We start from the raw sequence: 22,660 nt of genomic DNA on the forward strand, positions 1-22,660 counted from the left end.
CGTAGGGCCTGTCCTGCTGCCCTCTCACCAAGCGGGTGGCCTCCTCTGACCCCTCTCCAGGCTGGCCACATCCCTTTTGAAGTGCGGCACCCAGTACTGGATGCAGTACTCCAGCTGCGGCCTGACCAATGTCGCATAGAGGGGGAGGATCGCCTCTCTGGACCGGCTTGAGATGCACCTTTGGATGCATGACAAGGTCTGGCTTGCCTTGCTGGCTGCGGTCTGGCATTGGCGGCTCATGTTCATCTTGGAGTCAATAATGACTCCGAGATCCCTTTCCACCTCTGTGCTGTCACGAGGGGAACTCCCCAGCCTGTATGTGTGCTGTGGAGTCCTTCTCCCCAGGTGCAGCACCCTGCATTTGTCTGCGCTGAACCCCATCCTATTCTCATGTTGACACGAGGAGATTCAGACACGGCTGGCATTGCTGCCTGAGGCATTGTTTCAGGTTATGACGTCCAAATAAGCTCCCTGTAAAACCAGGGAGTCACCTGCACGACAGCATAATACCTATTTTCCCAGCATCACAAATCCCGTGTACTGTGGAGGGGACAATGTGATGCCTATGGTGGAAGGCAGCTGCTGCTCGACTGGGCACAGGCTTAACCTCATCGCACACCTCCAGCCAGGACTGAACTCTGCAACTACAACTTGTCCAGGACACGGCTGCCAACGCTGATGGGTTGAGAAGAGCAATGACTCATTGAGCTTTACCCTGTTTCAGTGCTGAGCAGGCAGGGTTTGGCTCTGGGCTCACACTAGTCATCCCTTTCTAGCACGCTGGGGTATTTTGCCTGCTAGCCTTGTACCAAGCCTACGGGCCATGCAGAGATCGGGATCTTCTCGTGGTCTGCACACAGGTGAGGATTCAGGAAGCCCTTACGTACACAGACCCCACAACATCATGAAGACATTGCTTCTGGGATGGCCAGGCAGCGCCAGAGGAGGACTTGCGAAGGGCCTGCAGACAGGTTCCCAAAAGCTGCCCCTCAGGCAGCGCCCCAGTCTGTCCATGCAAGAGCCAAGCATGGGATACCAGCCCAGGACCTCTGGTTGTGTGTAGGTTGTGTCTGACGTGGCAGATGGTCTCGCACAGCAGTTCTCCCCGTTTTGGACTCGAGCCCCCCTCGGAGAATGCCAGCTCTGAGCTTTCGCTGAGTTTTGGACTGCACTAAACACTACCGCCATTCCTCTGTTGCAAAGGACTCAGAAAGCCCACAGCAGGTGAAAACATTTTTGACACCCTGGATTCCTACTAGAAATCTCTGAATTTACTTTGTGAAGCCAAGAAGAGTCCCCACCTGCAGCAGCTCCTCGGCCTCAGCCTCCTCTCCTGGGGCCCTGGCTGCAGGCAGAGAAGGTGAAGCCGTAGCTGCTCCAGCTCCAAACACCGCTGCCAGCACCGCTCGGCAGCACAATGACTACAATTACTGGCACCCAGCTCTGAGCATGGCTCATCTTTAATGAGGCTGCAGGAGTTTGGAAACCACATCAGCTGCCTGAAGAGAGACAGATCATGGGACAGCAAGGAAGGACTCGTGGGATCTTAGCATCCGTCTCCCCGGTCTGGAAGGCAGACTTCGAGCCTCCTTCTTGGGAGCCTCAGCGTATAAGTGAGGATGCAACTTTCCACCGCAGCGTGCCCAACCTGCCCCAGAGGAGCAATGACTGCACGCTGCTGCTCACCTGGGCACGCTGTGGTGGGAAACTGCATCGGCACTTCTACGCCGACGCATCCGATCAAAATGCACCCCTGCCCTCGACAGGAGCTCAGTTTGCACGGTGGCAGCAGAGCCAGTGGGGGAAGGCAACACGGCAGGGAAACAACTGGTAGAAGGAGAATTAAACCAGCCCGTTTCACACTTTTTTTGCTTCTTGAAGCCTGAAGTAATCTCAAAAAGACAGATCAGGGCAGTCAGGTCTGGTTCTCACCGTGCTCTCTGGAAAACCCACGGGTTTTAGTGGTGTGAAGAGCGAACTTCTCAGAGCTCACAAGAAAGGAGCCGTCTGTTTTTATTCCAGCATTTTTGTGATGTGCAAGTTAAGTGGGCGATACAAAAAAAACCCCACACACCTCCCAAACAGAGGGAATGTGAGGCAGCCTCTCTCCAAAGCAATCAGCGCCCATTTCCTCTGGCTTCGGGTTGCTACAATCCTATCCATTCTCTGCGTACCAAGGGGTCCAAGTCCTGTAAAAGTTACGACCCACCCGGCCTTCTCTTGGACGTACCCATAGCCCCCTTCCCCATACCCATACCCGCAGCCCCTTCTCTTTTCCCCGTTTGCAGCAGACTGCGTGTGGACACGCAAGGAGGTTCAAACGGGCCCAGCCTGTGGGTCACGCTGATCCGTGCGCATTTCAACCTCTGAAATCTTAAGGAACTCCACACCAGAAGCCTGCGATAAAAACTTTATTGCCAGAGTCGGCGGTGAGCCGGCAGACGTCAGAGCAGCGCTAGCCCGTGACCGCGCCAGCCAGCGTCGCGAGGCAGCAATAGATCATGGTGGCACTTTCGCATTTCCTGACCGGCGCTCCATCACAGCTCAGCTCACAGCCGGCACGCGCAGCAGAGCAGTTGATACTCGGGAAATTTCCGGAGGACTCGGGGCTGAATCATTCAGAAGAACATCATCTAGAAAATGGCAGCCTCTGCACAAATAGCTGTCCCCGATTTCCTCCCAGGCTGACACCAAGAGCATGTTTGCACTGAGGCTAGTGGAGTTCAGAGCCAAAGCTGCTTCCCGCCCCCGCCATGAGGCAGAGATGCTGCTAGTGCATCCCCCGGGTTTTACTGGATGGGTCCCACTGAACTATTCAGGCAGCGAAGGTCCAGGAGAGCGCTGCAAACACTGCAGCACCGACGGCAGGAGCACCCCACCGTATTCCCGTTCCCAAACAGGCAGCTGGGCAAATGCAAGCGAAGGGGCTGAACTGCAGCTTACCCCCGTCCCCAAAGCCTGTGGCCTGGGTCTCATATCAGACGCTTGTTTCAGCTGGCAGGAAAAGGGGGAAAAGGTTTTTGATGATCCAAGGCCCAGGCTCTACCTCGGGGCAGGACTGCTGAAAACGAAAATCTAAAAACCTTGACAATATGCAGGACGAGGGTCTATATACGCCCTCTCCCCGCTGTGTCTGCCAGAACCAAATCCTCCTGCTTTGTGCAGGGGGAAAGAGCAACGCGTTACAGCCAGCTCTGGAAATCCCGCAGACTCGCAGGTCTGTTAGGAGAGCGGCTGCCGCAGAGACCCCCCCGCTACGGATGTCCCAGCTCCTGCAGGAGACTCCAGCATCAGCACGTACTTTACAGCGAGGGGACTCTGGTTTTCAGCTGGTGTTTCTCCCCGAGCTGTCTGGCCACAGCTCATCCTGCACTGTCTCCTCCCGGTTCCCAGCCACGCGTGCGAAGTGGAGATGTGGCTGCAGCGCCTGTGGCTCAGGGCGTCAGTCCAGCTTTTTCACCATGTACGGCCCTTCCAGCTCGTAGCCGATCTTCCTGTAGTAATTCCTAGTGCCAACACCTGCAAAAATAACACAAGGCAAAGCTCATCAGTCACGGGGCGCACAGCACAGAACGGAGCGACTCTCGCTGGTGGGAGACGTAACGGAGAAGAGCCCGAGCGAGCTACACGGCACAGCTCTGCTTTCTTGCGGGACCCTGAACGTCCAGGGTCTAGAGGAGCTGGAAATCACTGCTCGAAGGAGGCCGATCAACTGAGCCGTGGCCAGTTACCCACGTTCACCCTGCTGAGCTCAGTCCTTCGCCAGCGGTACAGCGAGGGACCAGCGCTGGCCAGGGGACTCTGAACAGGCTGCATCAGCACAAAGCCAATAATCCAGCACCAGGACAGAAAGCAGAGTAAGGACATTTTTTTTCCAGCCCTAACATCTATGAAAAAAAATAAAAAATGCAAAGGTAGGTTTCACCCCAAGCTTTCCCTGCCTTCTCTGCAAGGCCACGGAGAACCGTGGTGGACCCGTTGCTTTCAGCCTGTTCCCGGACTGCCCGAGGAAGCAGCTTCTATAAGAAGAGTCGTCGCTAGGCCAAAGGCTTCCTAGCGCTGGCCCAACGCACGTGCTAATCAAGGCACGAGTGCTAGTCAGGGCTCTGGTTACCGGGGCCTGGTGCGACTGGTCCGTTACAACGCAGCAATGGAGACGACACGCAATCACGTACTCCTCACGCTGCAGCTACGGCATGTTTGCAAGAGGTCCACGGCTGACCGTCTCTGCTGGGTCTGGGGCGGGTGCTCCGGACAGTTAGTTGAGGCAACATCTCTCCCCCGGCTAGGGCAGCGGGGCGCTCCCAGCAGGAGGGAGACAGGCGCCTTAGGGGGACCCAGTGGCGTGACCTATGCTCCGGCACGACGCCAGCCAGCGGCTGCCCAAGACCTCTGGAAAGTGGCTCCTCTCCAGGCAAGAGGCTCAGTCCTCGGGGCCGATCCCCAAACCTGCCTACAAGGGACAAACATGCCGCTGCACCCTGGCACCTGCTGCTAAGGCACATGGTTGCCACCACTTTCACACGGGCTTCACTGCAAGCGCCCGCCAAGGGGAGCCAGGTGCCTAAATCCCTTGGTCTCTGAGATTCCAGCTGCCAGGAAGTCCAGACTTAGGTGGGCACCAACTCGCACGCTGGATGAATGATGCTCAACTTTCCAGGGGTGCAGGAACCTGGCAGAACAGCTGCACAGAGTCTCGCACCTGCCTCTTCCCCGGGAGGGGGCGGGGGGGGCATCCCAGCAGTGAGCAGGGCAAGAAGGGGTCACGAGAGCAGCCACTGAACGCGCCCAGCAGCCAGCTCGACTCAGCCCAAGTTTAACAATAATGAAGAGACAAGCTCTTGAGAGGAAGAGGCCCGGCTGCAGGCAGCAGCCCGGAGCTGAAGAGCTCCACACTCGGTGGTCTCCATTCAAGGCCTCCCAGAACCGCCAGCTCCACTTCAAATGCACGAGAGGGCTCTGCAGCCGCGATCCGACTTCCTCCCTAGAAGGGGAGGCTCTCCAATGCCATTGTTCCTAGCCGGGCTCTTCCCCCGCCTTCCTCCCTTAATTAGATCTCGTGGAGCCGACTCCAGGACAAGCCCGACCCTGCCGGCTTTCAGATAACATCCTGCAGAGGGACAGGCCTGCTACAGGAGAGCGCCGTGCCCCCCGCCTCGCTCTAATTACCCACAGATGCAGACATTAGTCACAGACTGCAGGTGGGAGGAGGATCTCCACGCTGCAGCAGCATCATCCAGCCGGAGGAAACGCACCGCTCTGTTTCAAGGAACCTGCCGCACTTAGCTCAGCCCCCCGGTTAGCTCCTGGAAGCTGCAGCCCCTCCCCAGACACAGCAACCCTCCTGCCCTGCACACGCAATACTGAGAGCAAGGCTCCTGGAGCCATGGTAATGCTTTGAGCAGTTCATTAAGCCCTTGGATCCTGATGTACGACAGCACGGCAGGATGCCCTCCCCGTGTGTCCTAGAGAGAAGCTGTAAGATTCACGCCAAGACACTGTGCAAAAGCAACATGCCCACTAATCCCAGGTGCTAAGCCTGTGACACCTTGCGCCGGTGTCTCAGAGGTGCTGAACGGTGCCAGCCACAGTTATGTGCCTCTGAAAAATCCCAGCCAAGAAGAGGTGCTGGCGGAGCCCGGCCCGAAAGCCAGGCACTGCTGCACTCCTTCCTCCAGCCTGTGCTGGCCCACGAAAGCAGCCTGCTCTCTCCTCACGTTTCTCATTTCGCGGGGCTGCGAGGAGCGCCCCGGCTGCACCCAGAAATCCTGGAGCTATTCAGTTAACTAGTGCCAGGCCGACTCTCCCTTGCTGGAGGGCAGTGGGTTCAAATCATGACCAAGCGTCACCGCAGCCCGGCTGGCCTGCTGCCCGAGGTGGCATTGCAAACGATCGGGCTTGCCGTGGAAGCCTTTTGTTCAGAGGCAACAATTACCGCCACAGAGCCGTGCCCTTCAACAGGAAAAGCTCTTCTGAAACGGATGCGGGAACAAGCACACGGGAGGGGAGCGACTCCTCCGCTTTTTACTCCAGGGATCAGATGCCAAGTGTTAGGAGCCTGTGTGCAGACGCACAGGGTGCGGACAGATCAAACCACCATCCTGATTTAAAGGGAGAGGGACTTTCTGCACATCGAGCTGCTTTGGGGTAACTGTGCGCTCTCTTGCAGCGAACAGAAGCTAATCACAGTCATTCGGGTAAACTGCCCTGACTTATCTTGCACTTGCTGCGAGACAGAAGGGACGCACAAAGCGGTGACAATGCATCAGCACGCTCGTGCTCATGAGCAGCGAGTCCCTCCCCACTTCCACTCCGTGCAGTTGTTTCACCTATCCAGACCCAGAATTATCCTAGTCGATAATCCAAAGAACCGGTGTCTGGTGAAGCATGTCAGAGAAACCACAGCACACCCAGATGTGGGGACTGAGATCACAGCAGTGCATATGGGGAAAAAACCCAGTGCCAGATTAAGAAGCATGAAGTGAGCACTAAGTAAAAGTGAGCACAAAGCCAAAAACAGGACCCTCTCTCTACACGAATGAGAAGCTTAAAAGTAAAAGCAGATGAACAGCGTGACAGGCGTGGGGAGGTTAACACAGGAGGCATTCCCAAAGAGGAGCGACGGGCAGATCAGGGGGACACTAACAGCTGCCAATGAACCACACAGGAAGGAAAAGTGACGTCGCAGCCACGTGGAAGCAGTGCTACGCTTGACAGACCCCACGGCATCTAATGTAATAGCGTCACGGTGGAGACAACCATAGGGGAGCCTCTGCAGGGGTGTGCATTTTCAGTCACAAGAATACAAATCTTCCTGCTCTATTACTGTCTGTCTGGTCAGGAGAAGGATGACGAATGTGCAAAGGTAAAAAAAAAAACAAAAACAGCTTAGACAGCGCGTAAGGCCCCTGGCACACATTCATGTAAAGGAGCCACAGGATCTGATCCTTGATCCCAGCAACCGTGCTTACGACCAGGCCACACGTGCATAGCAGGAGACGTGATTCTGGGACTGGATCCCAACTCTACCCTTTCTACTTGCTAGTGATGGGATCATGAGTCTGGGATCCCTCTGTACTGGTAAGTTGAAAGCTAGGTGCCTGCAGGTCCAGGGCTGGGGCCAACAATCGGACCCTGGTGCAGTCCCGGGCTAGAGACAGAAATCAGTTGATTGTCGGCCCTGACCCGAACTTGCTCCGTGTTCAATTTAAGGTGCCAGAAAAACCAGCCATGAATATGTTCTACATTATATGAAGAACATTTTTATGGCTGGTTTACCATTTTATGGCACCTTTTAAAAGGGGTGCACATGTAACACCCTTGCTATTCATGCCATAACTAACATATTAATTGTGGCATAGATGTAATGCATAGAGGGTGCCCAATAGTCCCATCACTCCAGATCATGCTCTAATATTGATCCCCTTCAGCAGAAGATAGTCTAGGATAACCTGTAAGTAAGGATCAAAGATGGGACTGCAAAAATATCTTTTGGAACATGCACATTTCACTGGATTTGCTGGGTCGGGTTTCCAAAGCAGGGCTGAATTACTCACAGGACTTGGCTTTGAAACAAGCCCTGCTCCGTGTAGCTGAACCCCCGATTCAAATGGCTGAGAGAGTTCAGACTGAAGCAACATTAATGCCCACAATACTGATGTCTCTGGGTCAATACAGTCCAGTCCCCAAGAGCAAGTGCCCTGTACAGCACAGGTGGGGCACGAACATCATTCTGAAAACCTCTACCAGGCCTGGCACAGCACACGGCCGGTTGTGTCCTAAACAATTTAACACAGGGTAAGAACATCTTCCCACCAGGCGCATCTCCACCCTGGCTCCCCACAGCAAACAGAGCTATATTCGAAAGTTCTTAAAGGAACGAGGCAGCCCTGTGCCCGCTGGGAACAACACGACCCAGGGATGTCAGGACAACCATCAAAGGCTGCAATGCAGTGAAGGCAAGGAAGGAGGGGCGGAGGCAGTGCTGGGAGAGGCAAACAAGTAATAAACCCATAGGGACAGAGGGGTCACGAAAACTAATCCAGGTACTGGGATAAGAATTTGTAGCCCCTGTTTAGACCATGCTTAACGCGGTCCGTGGATCATTTCTTGTCTCACAATTGCCTGTTCAAGTTCATTTTTAAAGTTTTGTTGTCTAAGAACAGCCGCTCCCAAGGCCAGCGATGGAAAAGAACGTATACCCGGCTCAGATACCGTGGTGTTAAGCACAGCATAACCAACCAGAGAACAGACTGAAAAGGGCAGATACATCAAGTCCTAAACTTTCCCTGGCTGGCAGATAAGACAAAGAGGCAGCCCGATTTATACTTCAACTCAGTGAAAAGGAAGTGTGGAGAAAGGTGGAAAACCGGTCTAATTACACATATCCGCAGCCCGACAATGCCCTTTTCCGCCCAAAGAGACCATCTATTCTTTAGATTCAATCCTGCCACACAGAGCCATTGTTTGCCCTCCTGAAAACTGCTGCCACATGCCCCAGATCTCCTTTCCTTCAAGCTGCCTCTCGCAGCCTTTCCTCATCCAACCTGCCTTCCAAATGCCTTATTTCTGTTGCCTGCTTCTGGCCTCTCTCCAGCTACTCCACATCCTCCTCAAAAGATGCATCACAAAACTGCACGCAGTGCTCTGAGGCCTCCCCAGCGTCGAGATGAGCGGCACTGTCACCTTCCTGCCTTACAGCTCATGCTCCTGTTGAGGCTGCCCACAATTACATGCGTCTCGTTTGCTACTGCAGCACATGGATGACTCACGTTGAGTCTGTGATCCACCAAAACCCCCGGGGATCGCCATCAGCAACGCTGCGGCCCAGCCGGTTGCATCTGGCGTTCTTCCCCAGGTGTAGCACCTTGCACTTATCCATACTGGGCTGTCTCTAGTCTAGCGGCTGTCTCTAGTCTAGCTGTCCAATCTATAAAGATCCTTTTGAAATCTACTCCTCTCCTGCAGAGGGTCTGCAATCCTTCCCAGCTTTGTGTCATCTGCAAACTTCATCAGGGAACTCTCTATTTTGGCATCTAAATCGTTACTAAATGCGTTAAACAGCACCAGACACAAAACAGACCCCTGTGGAAACTCAATTGAAACCTCCTGCCATTCTGACATTAATCCATTTATAATTATCCTTTGCTTGCCGTTAGAGCCAATTATGTATCCACCTTAGTCATTTTATCTACCCCACGTTTCTCCCATCTACTTAGGACAATGTCGTGTGGGACTACATCAAAAGCCTTACTGAAGCCCAAGTGTACTTATGTACATGTTTCTTTTATCCACCCAACTCATTAACTTGCTAAAGGAGATCAAAGAAAGGTCCAGCCAGCATGATGCAAGAATTAAAATCTCTACCGATGGGGAGGTTCAACATGCACCTCACAGCTCCTATCCAAATATTTCTTAAAAGCATTCAACGGCATCTACTTGCACAGGAACAATGAGATGGTGAAACTCAGTTGGGGGGGAGGAGGGGGGTACTGCAAGCCATTAATGTGTCCCAAAGAACTTTAATTATGGAGAAACCCCCGCTACAAGTTTTTGTAAAAAAAATTACTTCCTCATTACCAAGTCTGTTGACTTCTGCACAAACCCAAGAAAGGTGTGGGAACTCCCTCCCCAAGGTCCCCCACTACAGACCCTTACACCAATACCACTAAACTGAGAAGACGCCTGAACGGTTTCTGTGATTCATGCAGACACTGCCCGAATCACAGAACAGTCGCATCGTTTCTTCCACAGCCCCCAGAAATTCACCTAGTCTCAGCAATGTATCTTGAAGCTTCCCCACGCTGACAGGAGCGGATGAGGATGCTCCGTGCACATCACGCAGGGGTGCTTCTGCGTTTGCTGCAGGCTGCTGAGCCACGTACAGGCCTCTCCCCGCAAGGGTTTGACAGGCTGCCTTTACTGCACTGCAACCTCTGATGCTTCATTCAGAAAAGCTGACAGAAGGAGCCAAAGCACGACTTCACCCTCACATGGGCAAACCCCGCTGAAAATAAGGTACCAGTACATAGTGATGGGCAGGGGGTCTGGAACCTGGTCTTGCCACCAGCAGAACAAATAACTCACCGGCAGGATTCAAGAGAAGGAAGTGAGGACTAAAAAAGGTAAGAACCCCAAGCGTGACATCCCAGACTGACACGCCAGCAACTTCCCGAGTCAGAGGAGAAACTTGCTAAAAAAATTAAATCAGTGACCCCAGCAGCGGCTCGTCATGGGACTCTGGGCTGTTCCCCAACAAAACCAGAGTTTTAAACTCAAAGCAGTGACGCTGCTGGGTTTAGAAGTATTAAAGCAGCTTCCAATAGTCAAATCTCAATACAGGACTGCAAATAAAGCAAAGCCCAAACAGAACAACGGACTCGTGACAACTCCTGTGAAGCTAACGAAGTTATCAGTCTAAAGCTCTTATTTGGGAACAGCCTCTTACTCTTGCAAATCATGTTAACCAAGTCAAGGAAGTCAGTGGAAGTGTCCAGATGAGTAAGGTTTGGACGATCCGGCCCTAAGCGCGTATCAGCAATAAGAACACACGTAACTGAGCCGGGCCACTCCGGTCTTGGCCTGTACCCGTCTTTGACAGCTCCAGTACCAACTGCCCCCGAGGATTTTAGCTCCTATGATGCCACGCTTGGGACCAGGGAGGCTTTTTACCCCGGGGTCAGATCAGCACAGAGCGTGGGGGGGTTTTGCGTTCTTCTACAGCAAGGTATGGCTCTCTGTGGCTCTCTCGAGTGGCAGGTCGCTGATGGTACTCACCCCCCTCTATCTGGGGCAGGTTCAGTGCTTCTGGCGTCTTTGGGTGATGTGCCTCGAGGCTGTGCGACAGGGCTCATGGTGCGGTTTTGGGAATAGGTTAGACTAGGATTTGTATGGGATAGTTTGGATCAGGACAATCCTGCCTTCAGAAGGGGGTTGGACTAGATGACCTCTGGAGGTCCCTTCCAGCCCTATTTTCCTACGAGTCTATGAAAGCACCGGGGAAAAAGTTGTCGGGTCCCTGTTCATTCTCATTTAAAATGAACTTCATTTAAAATCTGCAAAGGAAGAAGAGATTGAACAGACTACGGTAACTCCTGGGACCATTGCATTGGGAGAAACTCCTGGTAAAATATTGGTTTGGATTCTTCTCAACCAACTGCTCTTGCACATGCTCCATGGCAAGATCTCAGGCTCTCTCTCAGTGCTGTTTTAGAGCAAGCTGGGGGAGAGCGGACATGATTTCTGGTGTGTGACAGATCAAGAGAAATGTCAGAAGCACAGCTGCAATCTTCATATGGCTTTGACTGATATCAGCAAAGACGTGGACAGTTGGTCAGGTCTCTGGAGCCTGCTGGACGGGCTCAGGTGCCCTGAAAAGATCCTCACGCTCTTGCATCAATCCCATGAAAGACTGCAGGGCAGACAGTAAGTGTTGACAATGACCCATCTGTGCCTTTCCCTGTCTCTAGTGGAGTGAAACAAGGCTCTGTTCTGGGACCGACCGTTTCCTCGCTTCCCTTCGGCACCTTTCGAGATGACAGCTGCTGTATCCTCAGTGGTGAGATATTAAGATCCCGCACCTCTGGACACTCAAGTTGTGGGAGGCTGTGAGCAAGACAAAAAAACCTCTGCCCCCGCTCTGCGAGTTGCCCTACGCAGGTGAGTATGCATTAACGGTCTGTTGCAAACAGGCCTTGCAGATCTGTCTTAGCGACGACGCGGCAGCTCCAGGCTCGCATTTAGGTTAATGGAGTTGCATGTCAGTAAGAAACCTCTGGCTACGTTTCCAATCTGATCGCCAGAGAACCGTCCTGCCAAGCTCAGCAACAGAAACCACGAGGGAATGGCCGACCTGGCGCTGTCGAGTTGGGCACGGGAAAGTCATCTAAATTCCTGTTGTGCCTGCAAGATGATGGATTAAACAAACCTGCAGCAGAGGCTGTGAGCACAGCCCCTTCTCATGAACATCACCACCAGACCAGGCAGTGCTCACACTGCTGCCTTTCATCTGGAAGGAAGCTGCACGTGAAAAAACAAAAATCAATCAGTAGCACGCAACCGCAAAGAGTAACCTACAGGGCGAGCGCGGAGGAGGTGAAACAGCATTAGCAAAACCCGCTCAGCAATGCTGAACTGGGAAAAAAAATAAAATAAATGGAAGCCGCTGCAAAAGTCACTGAATACAAGTCAGAGAGCTTTGATGCTGCAGCTAGTTATTAAATTAAAACTTTGGTTAAATATCCCTAAATTAACCTTGACAAACAATTTTTAAAACACATTTTGGGCAAAAATTTTAATGCGCCCAAGTCACTTAAAAGCCACCCTTGAAACAGGATATTAAACCGCTCTCCGCTACCTCGTGTTGCGAGATCTGGCAGAAGACGCCCGTCAGCGATCCCGAATTCTGCATGCTCGAGAACAGGCTGTCCCGGGGCCCCCACACAGACACTTCCAACTATTGACGTTTTCTGTGCCTTCTCCTCGTTGGTCAGACCGTGGACTTCAAAACAAGACCCACAAGTGCACAGCCAGGTCTCCTGGCTCAAGGTGAGGAGGCGGGCAATGACAGCTGCGCCCTGGCAAACTGAGCGAGGGGCTGGCTCGATTCCCAAACTCTGCCCCCGACCCTGGGAACGTCGTTTATTCTCAGCATCGGTTCTCTCATTTGTGAAGTGGCGGCACTCCTTTTTGGAAAGGCACTTTGAGGTCTACGGATGAATATGCCAAGTTCTGGTATTGCTAGTACACTACAATAAACCCCCGCAGCAAAGGAAGGGGTATACTCCGTATCTGTTCTCCTAGATGGGATGTGTGCGGGGGGGAAAGGAGGGAAAGCTCTAGCAGGTCATTCATGGATTTTCCAATCTATACTTCAACAAAACAAAAACTTAAACGATCGGGATCGTCATCAATGGCATTTAAAAAACATACACCGAGTAAAGAGCTAATGACAGAATTAATGAGAGAACTTTGGAGCAGTCAATTTTTGGGGTGTCATTAGCACGCAGTAGATGCACTCATTACACTTGCTCACTTGCCATTTAAAAAACAGCTCAGAAGCACCACGGAGCCTCCAGATGGTGAGATTACATCTCATTGATCTCATAATGCAGCAGCAATATTTCATTAGTGACTACGAGCCCCTCCTGCTCCCAGCAGTGAGAACCAACTTTTGCAGGGAGGGGAGTCACCACAGCAAACTGGGAGCTTAATTTTGGCACATGAAACCAGAGCTAATTCCCCTTTGGCGCGTAAGCCACGCTCACAGCATACCCTCAGTTCCACACGTCATGTTTTGCTTTAAAGAAACAGCGCCCTCACGCATGCTACGCTTTAAGAAACTTGGTTCGATGGATGTGTCCACTGCACACCAGGCATACCAAGAGCCGTATGGTGCTCGTGTAGTCCTATTTTTCAGGCTAAAAGTTTGGGAGAGTCTCCATCTAGAGCCAACAGGATATCCCAACGCTTTTTTCTTGTTGCTAGATGAAACGTTCACCCTCTAGCGAGGTCCCTTGGGATTCAGGCCAACTCATGAAAGCTGCCTGGGAATTCATACTCATTTTTTCTTGATCCTGGGCACCGGGCTCCACTGTCCATCAAGCAACCCTGGCACATGCAGCACCACCAGCCTCCCCTGGGCAGCTCTTCCAGCAGGCTCACCACCAGCATCACTGCCCAACATGAAGATCCCACCTCTGCCCTGACCACAGGCACCACCAGCCATGGGAGGAGTGTGCTACATCCATTTAACGCTTGGTGGTTTCTTCCAAGACATCCATCTTGTTCACTAGCAACCAGAGTGAGATTGCTCACTTGCTAATACAAACCGATTTGTACGGGGGTAGTACATGCAATCACAGACCAGGGTCCCTCTGTGCTAGGCGCCGTCTAAACACCAAGTGTCTTTTCCAAGAAACTTCCAATTTATGGAACAGGTCACCAAGCAGGACAGTCTTGATTTTGCTTGGTAATAATCTAGCAAGAGCTCTGCATTTCCATGCAGGTAGGCAGCCCAGTGTCTACTCTGAATACCTACACCAGCTAGTTCCCACCATTTACAACACTTCCTAAACGCTATTCGCTTCAAGGGTCATTGGGCATCAGAAACAAAAGCAAGGGTCACCTGAGCGGGAGACATTTCTCATTGGCATTTGTCATAGGGCAGAGGCCCAGCAAAGGATGCCGCAGTGCCAGGTGCCGTACGTACGCACCTACGCACGGACACAGAGGCAGCCTTTATCCTGCCTTGCTTTCCATCAGGCTTCACACTGAACAAAGAACATGGGAAATGGCAGTAAAAAGGGATACTGATGTACCGAGTGTCATTACTCCCCAACTTTTCCTTGGCTGAACTTCTCTGATGAACTGGCTAATGAAACAGGCCAGTACTGCTTGAGATCGCTGGCTCTTAACATCCCCCATGCAGAAGCCCACTGCTCCTCTCCCGTCTTCAGCCTACGAGCACTCAGGCGTAGACCGTTTCTGGCCTGTGTCCATATTAATTTTCTACTTGAGAGAACATGAATAGAAACCTGGTCTGGGGAAAAAGTGATCATCTTTGTGCATAGTAATTAGCTCACAGCACAGAAGTGTAGTGCCGCCAGGCCTCGCGCTCCGGAGATAAGTCTCCTACGTCACTGGAACGGAGAGCGCTGCATTTACGCCTCGCTGCAGGGGGACATGAAATAACCCTTCAAAAGGCGAGGTGTGCCAGTGCACAGGCGCAGTTATTTCCTCCATTTCCAGCTCCTGTGTTAGCTACGGATGACGCTGTTTTAAAAGGGCATTGGCGGTGGATGCTAGGGAATAACTACTGTAGAGGAGAAAGGAAGATGTGACCCAGAAACATATTGTTTTGTCCACCTGCCCCCAGAAGTGGCTGAGGTACTAGCTACCAGAGATGGAGCGAGGTGGTCTGAAGTCAGGTAGACTTCACACTAACTACCTCACTGATGGTACCCAGCTCAGCTGACTTAAATGGACTGCATGAGAGAGAGGTCAATGGTCTTCTTTCCTTCAGCGTTGATGTGTAATGCAGGTGCAGTGAATCATGGACCCAGCCTTTGGTCACAGCCACTACACTGTTGGTTATCCTCCCCGAGAGACACCAGCCCTGTGAAGACTGCGGTGGCAGCAGGGGCTATCCAACCTGCACAGACCCATCAAGTGACTCTGCACTGGGGGCTCTGGCATGTACTGGTTTCTAGAATTAAGGGTTTGGTCATCAAGAGTTGGGTACGTCATCCCACCATTTTGCATGCAATTCTCATGTTACTCAGCAATGACCAATTAATCTATTACTGAAATGAGAGGAGGCAAGACCGACGTCTGCTCTACAATACCATCAATGTCTCGCTCAGGGTATTAAGTCAAAAAGAAATCTCACTGAGATTCCTGTGCTTTCAATGGGTCAGAATAGGCCAATACCATCATGTTTGGACTAGCTTGGCCTCTATAACTTGAGAACACAAGTGAAGAGCAGGTACAGTTAGTTGTATGCAGTGCAGATGTCTATTTCTGATACGAGAGTGTACCATGAGGAATATGCATAAATCCTCCCACCCACGACCCTAAACACTTGCCTGACTTCAAGCCTGCCTAACCAAGCGGCTGATTCAGTAGTGGCACGGCTCCACTGCAAGGTGTGTTCGGTTGCACATACTTCCACTGAAAAAGATGGCACCCACGATGTCAGAACCAAGTCAAGTCGTTATACCTTGATTCCCTTGTTCCTCGTGCCCTTCTGGCCAAGGTGGTCTCAGAAATGTTGACCAGAAGCCAACAGGCCTATATGGCTCTTAACTCCTCTTTCCGCCATAACCTAATCCTCATAAGCAACATCACGTTCAGATCACGTCGATGTGATGAAGTGATCAGTAAATCCAACCACACTTTATCATGCATTAGCAGGTGCATCACAAACAGGTCTAGGGAGGCGATGCTTCCTCTCTATTGGAGTACTGCATTCAGTTTTGCGCACCGTACTTCAAGAGGGATGTGGATAGCCTTGCGAGGGTCCAAAGGAGGGCCACTTGGATGATTAGGGTCCTGCAGGTAAGGCCCTACGAGGAGAAATCGAGGGACCTGGATCTCTTCAACCTCCACAAAAGAAGGCTGAGTGGGGATCTTGTGGCTGCCTACAAATTCATTGGCGGGGGACAGCAAGGGATAGGAGATGCTCCGTTTACCAGAGCACCCCATGGAGTAACTAGAAATAACAACCACAAACTGACGGAGAGCAGATTCAGGTTAGACATCAGGAAGAACTTCTTTACGGTTAGGATTGCCAGAATCTGGAACGGGCTCCCAAGGGAGGTGGTGCTCGCCCCTACTATGGGGGTCTTCAAGAGGAGGCTGGACAAGCACCTGGCTGGGGTCGTCTGACCCCAGCGCTCTTTCCTGCCTGGGGCAGGGGGTCGGACTCGATGACCTGCCGAGGTCCTTTCCAACCCCAACATCTCTGCATCTCAGAGCCAGCTCCATCCTGGTCTCTCCGCAGACATCTGGGCATCGGTAACATCCACCTTTGATAGGCGCCTTATGATCGTACCTGCAGAGTGGCACGTTATGTTACATGGGACTTGGTGCAACTTGTCAGAAACTGCCATTTCAAAACCACTTTCCTGACAGGAGGGAACAGGAAGAAATGGCCAAAAAAAGGGAAAGCATTACTTTCTTTTAGATTTCACAGCTAGAAACAAAGGTTACAAAACTTCTGAAGAAAAGACGACCTAAATTCACAGAGAGTTTGGAACAGGCTAGCGGCTGAAAGCGAACCGCTTCAATCTAGCAGCAGCGTTCAATGGTGCTCCGACAGCTTACACCTACCCAGCACCGAGTCAAGGGGCACCGGTGGCTTGTAGGAGCATGAGAACTGCTGTACGGGCACAGACTAGAGATCCTCCCAGCCCCAAATCCTGGTCTCTACCAGTGGTGCGTTTCCTTTAAAACAATGCCAGGGTTGCGTGCAATTAATGTCCGCTGTGCTTTGATCAGCAAGGACGCTACAAAGCAGAATGCTTCTGGGAAGAAAAGCACTCCCGAAGCTGCCCCTAGATGCACATTTTCCATTGCACAAGGCTCCTCTGAAAAGGAGAGAAAAACATTGCCCTCATTTGTTTTTCCAGTGCCGGTACAGCGCAAGGCTGCTGTATTTTAAAGATAAAGGTATCAAGTCCCTTAATTTTGCCGGTCACCCGTTTCTATGAAAGCTCAGGCAATTATAAAGCAATGACCTGAATCTCACTGATCCTGCTTATTGTAAACTGCAATAACCAGTAACTGAAATAGTGACATCAATCAGAATTAATCCAGTTTCTAGTTAGAAGAAAAATCAAGCGCTCATGCTCTATGAATTTATTTATCCACATTAAGAGGCTCGGATCATTTAGGTAAGTAAACAAGCAGGACTTCCAACACTGACCAAGATACACTCATCAGATTTCTTAGCTCCATTGGCTTATAATCACTCCGCAGCCGAATTTTAATGACAATCCCGTGATTTTGTCGGGCCTTTTAGAACCAAAACCTCCTCTGAGATTCCTGCGATGAGCTAGGAAGGCGCTTTTGTGCCTGCCTCTGCGTCGCTGTTTATAACCCGTTATTTTCTATGGAGTTAGAGCAAAAAGAGCCAGTTCAGGGAAATTAAGCAGGAAAAGCAGTCAGGAGGCCTCGATGGAACAACAGGAAAACTGTTAAATGGGAAACAGCCTCTCTTATCCAGGCCAATCCAGATTAAGAATGGCTTAACCTTCGCCACGGCTAACACTACGATGAGAGGACACCAAAGCCCCAGAGGATATTAGCCTGGGGAAAAGGAAGGGCGGAAAAGGTGCATCAGCTCCCACAGGCTGACGGAGGCAGGGTCTTTGGCGAGCTGGTTGTAACTGGAGGTGCCGAGCCCACGAGACCCGTTAGGTTTCACAGCTAGCGACCGAGATGGGAAAGGACTGGGATGCAAGGTGCCACCCCAAAGAGGAGTGAAGACAAAGGCCTGTCTCGAGGAAGGGGTGCACTTGGCACTAACTACTTCTCGGAAGGGGTGGACTACCCAGGGGCCACGAAAGCATCCTCTCTGTAAAAGAGAATACATGAATACACGTTTGAAGCTGCCTGGAAGGAGACATGCTATAAATTCAGCAACAAGACAAATATCCTCGCTCCTGCTGAGAGAAACTGCTTTGCCAGGATATAAGTACTTTAACCTATGGACAACGGGGAGACAATTAATTGAGATTTACTGGGTTTTGTTTTTGTCTGAGAGGGAAGAAGGAAAAATAAGTACTCCAGCCAGGTAAGCAAAATCAGCGCAGGGCAGGAACATACACACACAATTACAAATGCTGATAGAAAAGCAGACAGTTTAGCTCACACCTCCCAGGAGCTCTGCAATAATGGATTGATGCCTCAGGGGTCTACCACTCACATACCCAAGCCTGCATACTAATATACTGCTCACATCAGAAGAGTAGAAAGGCAGCACTCATGCAGAAAATTACCTTAAATGAGCAAAGGCTCCATAATAAACAAGCCCCTCGCTTTTTGTACTCAGCTCTTTGCTGTCGGGCGTGGGGGCACTCCCTTCCTTCCTGCTCTGGACACAGCGCGTGCTTCTGGCTCAAAGCACAAACCTTGCAGAGGGACACAAAACCACCCTGGTTTTGGGAATGCTTAATTCTGCCCAGTTTGGCTGAACGTCTAACACCAGATCACGACCGAGGGATTGCATCTCTTCCAATCACCACCCTGCCAGGAGGAAAGCATCACGACGGCGGGGAGCGTCTGGCACTGCTGGATGACCCGAGGCTCAGAATAGTCTATTATCGAGGATGGGAATACAGAATTAGTGACACCACTTCGCTTCCCCTGCCCCTGCACCCCACAGCAAATGAAGCAAGTAAAAGGAGAAATGGCAAGCGAGGGGCACGAGGCAGGCTGTTGCTCACCAACGTAGTTTGGCTGCACCCCCTGCCTCGCTGCCTCTCCGCACGGCCAGGTGTTCGAGGCAGGGCCTGGGATTTGCACCACGCACTTTTTAGGCACTGCGGAAAGCAGTAGTTGTACACGTTGTACGTGCTGTACTGTCTCCCTCACGTTCAGCAGCTGCACGTGCCTGACAGCCAAAAAAACTTCCTACAAAAGAGCACCAGTCAAACTTGGATGCTTTAAGTACAGCAGGAAAAACAAAAGGTTTCAGGAAAGTCTCCAGTGAGAAATTCAGACAGAATTTTCCACAGCGTAAAACTTAACACAGGCTGCAGATGGGAAGGGATTCAGATATGTGGTCCGCGTTACTGGTAGGGATCCCTGTCCGGCCTGCAAGTATTTCAGATCTCTGCCTAGCGATAAGTCTCTCTGGACGACTCTCACATGGATGCCAGGTCACAAATGTGCATCGTGGGAGCGGTGCAGAAGCAGGAAGGTAAGCAGAGCGCTTCTTCTACCAAGCCAAGACAAGGAGGTTTCAAGGGACAACACTCTGTTCTTGCCTAAAAACAGCGTTTGTAAGTGGGGACTCTTCCACACATAGGTCATGGGTTATGTACTGGTAAAAAACAACAGGCTGGGGGGTATCCCATTCAGGTTGTAAAAATGACAACGGAGACTTCTACCCTCAAACCCTGAAAATAAAAACAAGACAATCTCTTAATGCCTGGATTTGTGAGAACGATCACGATGCAACAGCAAAGTAAGGCTGTGGGTGGGCAGGAATAAAGAGGCACCCAGCGGAGAGCAGCGCGGACCTTTTGTTTCAGCTGGATCTCCTATCTGAAAACAGACGCAGAACGGGAGGAGGCAGAGGAAACAAAAAGTCAGCTGCTGCTGTTATTGCCGCACGCGCTTGGTCTAATGGATTCTGGATTTCTAGAACAAGCGCCTGCCCCAGACTCGAATCCTGTATGGCAGAGCTCCCAGGAGACCTCTCCTCCTGCTCGGCCTTCCCCTGCCCAACACAGCAAAAGCTGTTGCTGCTACCGACACCGAGGGAAAACCCTGAAGAGTTGGGGTCCACAAGAGGCTGTGTCCACGCCCTCCTCACACCTACTCTAGCCCTTGTAGATTGATCAGATGTATTTAAAAAATATCTAGCAAGGATGGTTAAGCAGTGGGGAAAAAACATCTTATCAAGAGAAGTGGCTTTAGTGGACTAGACTCTACACCATCTGAATTCCACAAACCAACAGCGGCTCTTTCAAAAACATACGTTTTAACTCCACCGGAAGTCGTGGGATTCCCGGATATCATGCTCTGACCCACGCTACACAGGCAGATGAGATGATCTAGGCCTTTCTGGGCTTAGATTAGCGGTCTAATCTAATTCTGCAGACCAAAGAATTGCAGGCTTGTATCAACTGCTGCCCCCTTTCAGTGTCTGCATCAAAAGGGCGCCTTACCAGTACAGCACCCGCTCCAAGTTATTGCTGATTATTAACACTTCAAAGGGAAAACTCAAACACTTCAGAGCCGTCCGCAGTAATTATACCACAGCAGCAAGGATGGATTTCACTCTGGCTCTTCCACATCTCTCACCAGTCATCTTCTAGCAAAACAGATCAGTTGCAAGTACTCAAACACGAGGCACTTGGTCCTCCAACCTATTTTGGGCTGCTTTTTCTCTTACAAGTAACGATTACCTGCAGCATTTCTATAAATGAGGGACCAGAAGTGCAGGCATGCTCTCAACGAACCCTAACGAAGCCTCTCACTCCTGACCAGCACGGCTTCAAGATTCAGTCCCGGGCCTCTTCCAAGGGTGTTCTGGCAGCCGGCAATCACTGAACCCAGTCTGGGAAGTAGCTTCTAGTAAGAACTACGAAGGAGCAACCACCCAAGTAACAAATTGCTTCTCGACTGACTTGGAGGCTAATCACACAAGCAAGTTGCAACAGGAGCAGGTGTTTGCACGCACCCCGGAATTGTTCCCTTTGATCCAAGGGGAGCCCAGTTTCTCTTACTATCAGATATTGTTTCTTATAACCGAATTTAGTGCTGGTGTCAAACCGCAGGTTTGCTTTAAATGGCATGCCAAGTCTTCTGCTTATCCCCAAAGTACCTACAGCAAGGACTGCTGTAGGTGCCGCATCTTTCCCGCACCCAACGTGACAGGGAGGATCCAGCATGCTCCATGAGGACCACCATTAGGACGGGGAGCAAATTACTCCTTTATCAACATGGCACAGTAAGTCTTTGTACCTTCCCAGGAGGCTATAAAAAGGGATGCACACTTAAAAGTTGTTCTTAAAAGATAGACCCTAAAAGAAATATAAAACCTGCAAGGGGGGGGGCGGTAAATGCACAGTCCTGGGCATTTATTATTGCTTGAGCAGGACAAGAAAGTTTGGGAAAATACCAGAGCAAACATTTGGTAGAGGGACAGGAGGGGAGAGCAGGAAGGGGACAGCATCAAGAACAGAATTATACCATTAACAAGACAGACTTGAGAAACATTTTCAGAGGGCGTTCACAGCCGACAGCTCCTCTCTGGACACCAGTCAACATTTTCCTGCACACGCTGACAACCTCAAACAACAGACTCCCAGGCTGGTTTCAAATGGTTCGCTGGATTTTCAAAATTAGAGAAAGGAGAGTTAATCCACTCTAAAGCAAAGTGGAATTCTGGCTGCACTTTTATCCAAGATAAAACCCAACGGGAGAATTAAAATTCATTTGATGATATTTCCCAGGTAACAGCTGGAAAGCACCTGTTCTTCGCAGATGCTTTAGCCTTTCCTCGTGTTGAGACACCGCACAGTACTGAAGTCTGCACCCTGGAAGAATGAGCATATATACTGCTTAATACAATTGCACGTTCTGCTCTATAAGCAGCAGGAAAACAACCTCTACAAATGCATTCATTTGCAAGTGAAGCTGTAGTATTGTCCTGTTCCTCGAGGAAAAAAAAATATTTAATTCAGTTCACTCAGATACATCCTAAATGAGTAAACATTAGTGTTGGAACGAATGGCTTTATTAATAATTACTGCTCCTCTTATTCTCAACCTTGTCTTCTTTTGTACAAACAAATTGCCACTGCTCTCCCTCCATAAGCTCCATCAGAGCAGGAGCCAGCAACACTGAGGGCTGGCGAACAGTTGACGAACAGGAGGAAATACATTCTTAGCCCCCCGAGCCTCCTCTTTGCCAGGAGGAGCCTGCCATGGACACTTGGCACTAACACGTGAAAACTCACGCTCCAAAACTGCAGCATCAATGGAAACAGAAGACGCCGGGTGCCTGGAAAGGGGCTGCGCTTAGTCCTGAGACCGTCCAAGTCTGATCTTTCAGCTAACAGTAACCGGCAATCCCCTGGGCCCCCTCTCCTCCTTCCACTGTTATCTCTTGTTGTCTTAAATATTTCCACAGCCCTCTTTTTTCCATGCCATCCTAATTCTAGTGTTTTCAGACGGCTGAAAAGGGAAGTGACAGGCCATATTTTAGAGCAGCTTGGGGGGGGATCACGCCCAGAAAAAGTCTGCCACTGTAGTTACCCCAAGGAACCCTCTTAAAGTAGACGCCGCTTCTTCCAGCAAGAGTGCTATTGCCAGCACAGCCTGCTGGTTTCCTGAACGACATCAGCTACGCTCGCAAAACCTCCTTTATGCAGCTATGTAAAGGATTTTGCCAGCATAAATACGTTACCAAAATAAGTAATTATCAT

General features: G+C 51.0%; 1 protein-coding gene across 1 annotated transcript in view; it reads right to left on the reverse strand.

Annotated features, from left to right (window-relative positions):
• Positions 1-2,396: 2,396 nt before the first annotated feature.
• ELP3 (elongator acetyltransferase complex subunit 3) overlaps positions 2,397-22,660 on the reverse strand; it is a 127,707-nt gene continuing 107,443 nt past the window's right edge. The window contains exon 15 of the mRNA XM_006029257.3: positions 2,397-3,519. Within this exon, the coding sequence (XP_006029319.1) occupies positions 3,443-3,519 (77 nt within the window). The 3' untranslated portion in view covers positions 2,397-3,442. The remainder of the gene's footprint in view (positions 3,520-22,660) is intronic.

This window comes from Alligator sinensis, unplaced genomic scaffold (assembly GCF_000455745.1).
Source record: "Alligator sinensis unplaced genomic scaffold, ASM45574v1 scaffold637_1, whole genome shotgun sequence".
Lineage (NCBI taxonomy): Eukaryota > Metazoa > Chordata > Crocodylia > Alligatoridae > Alligator > Alligator sinensis.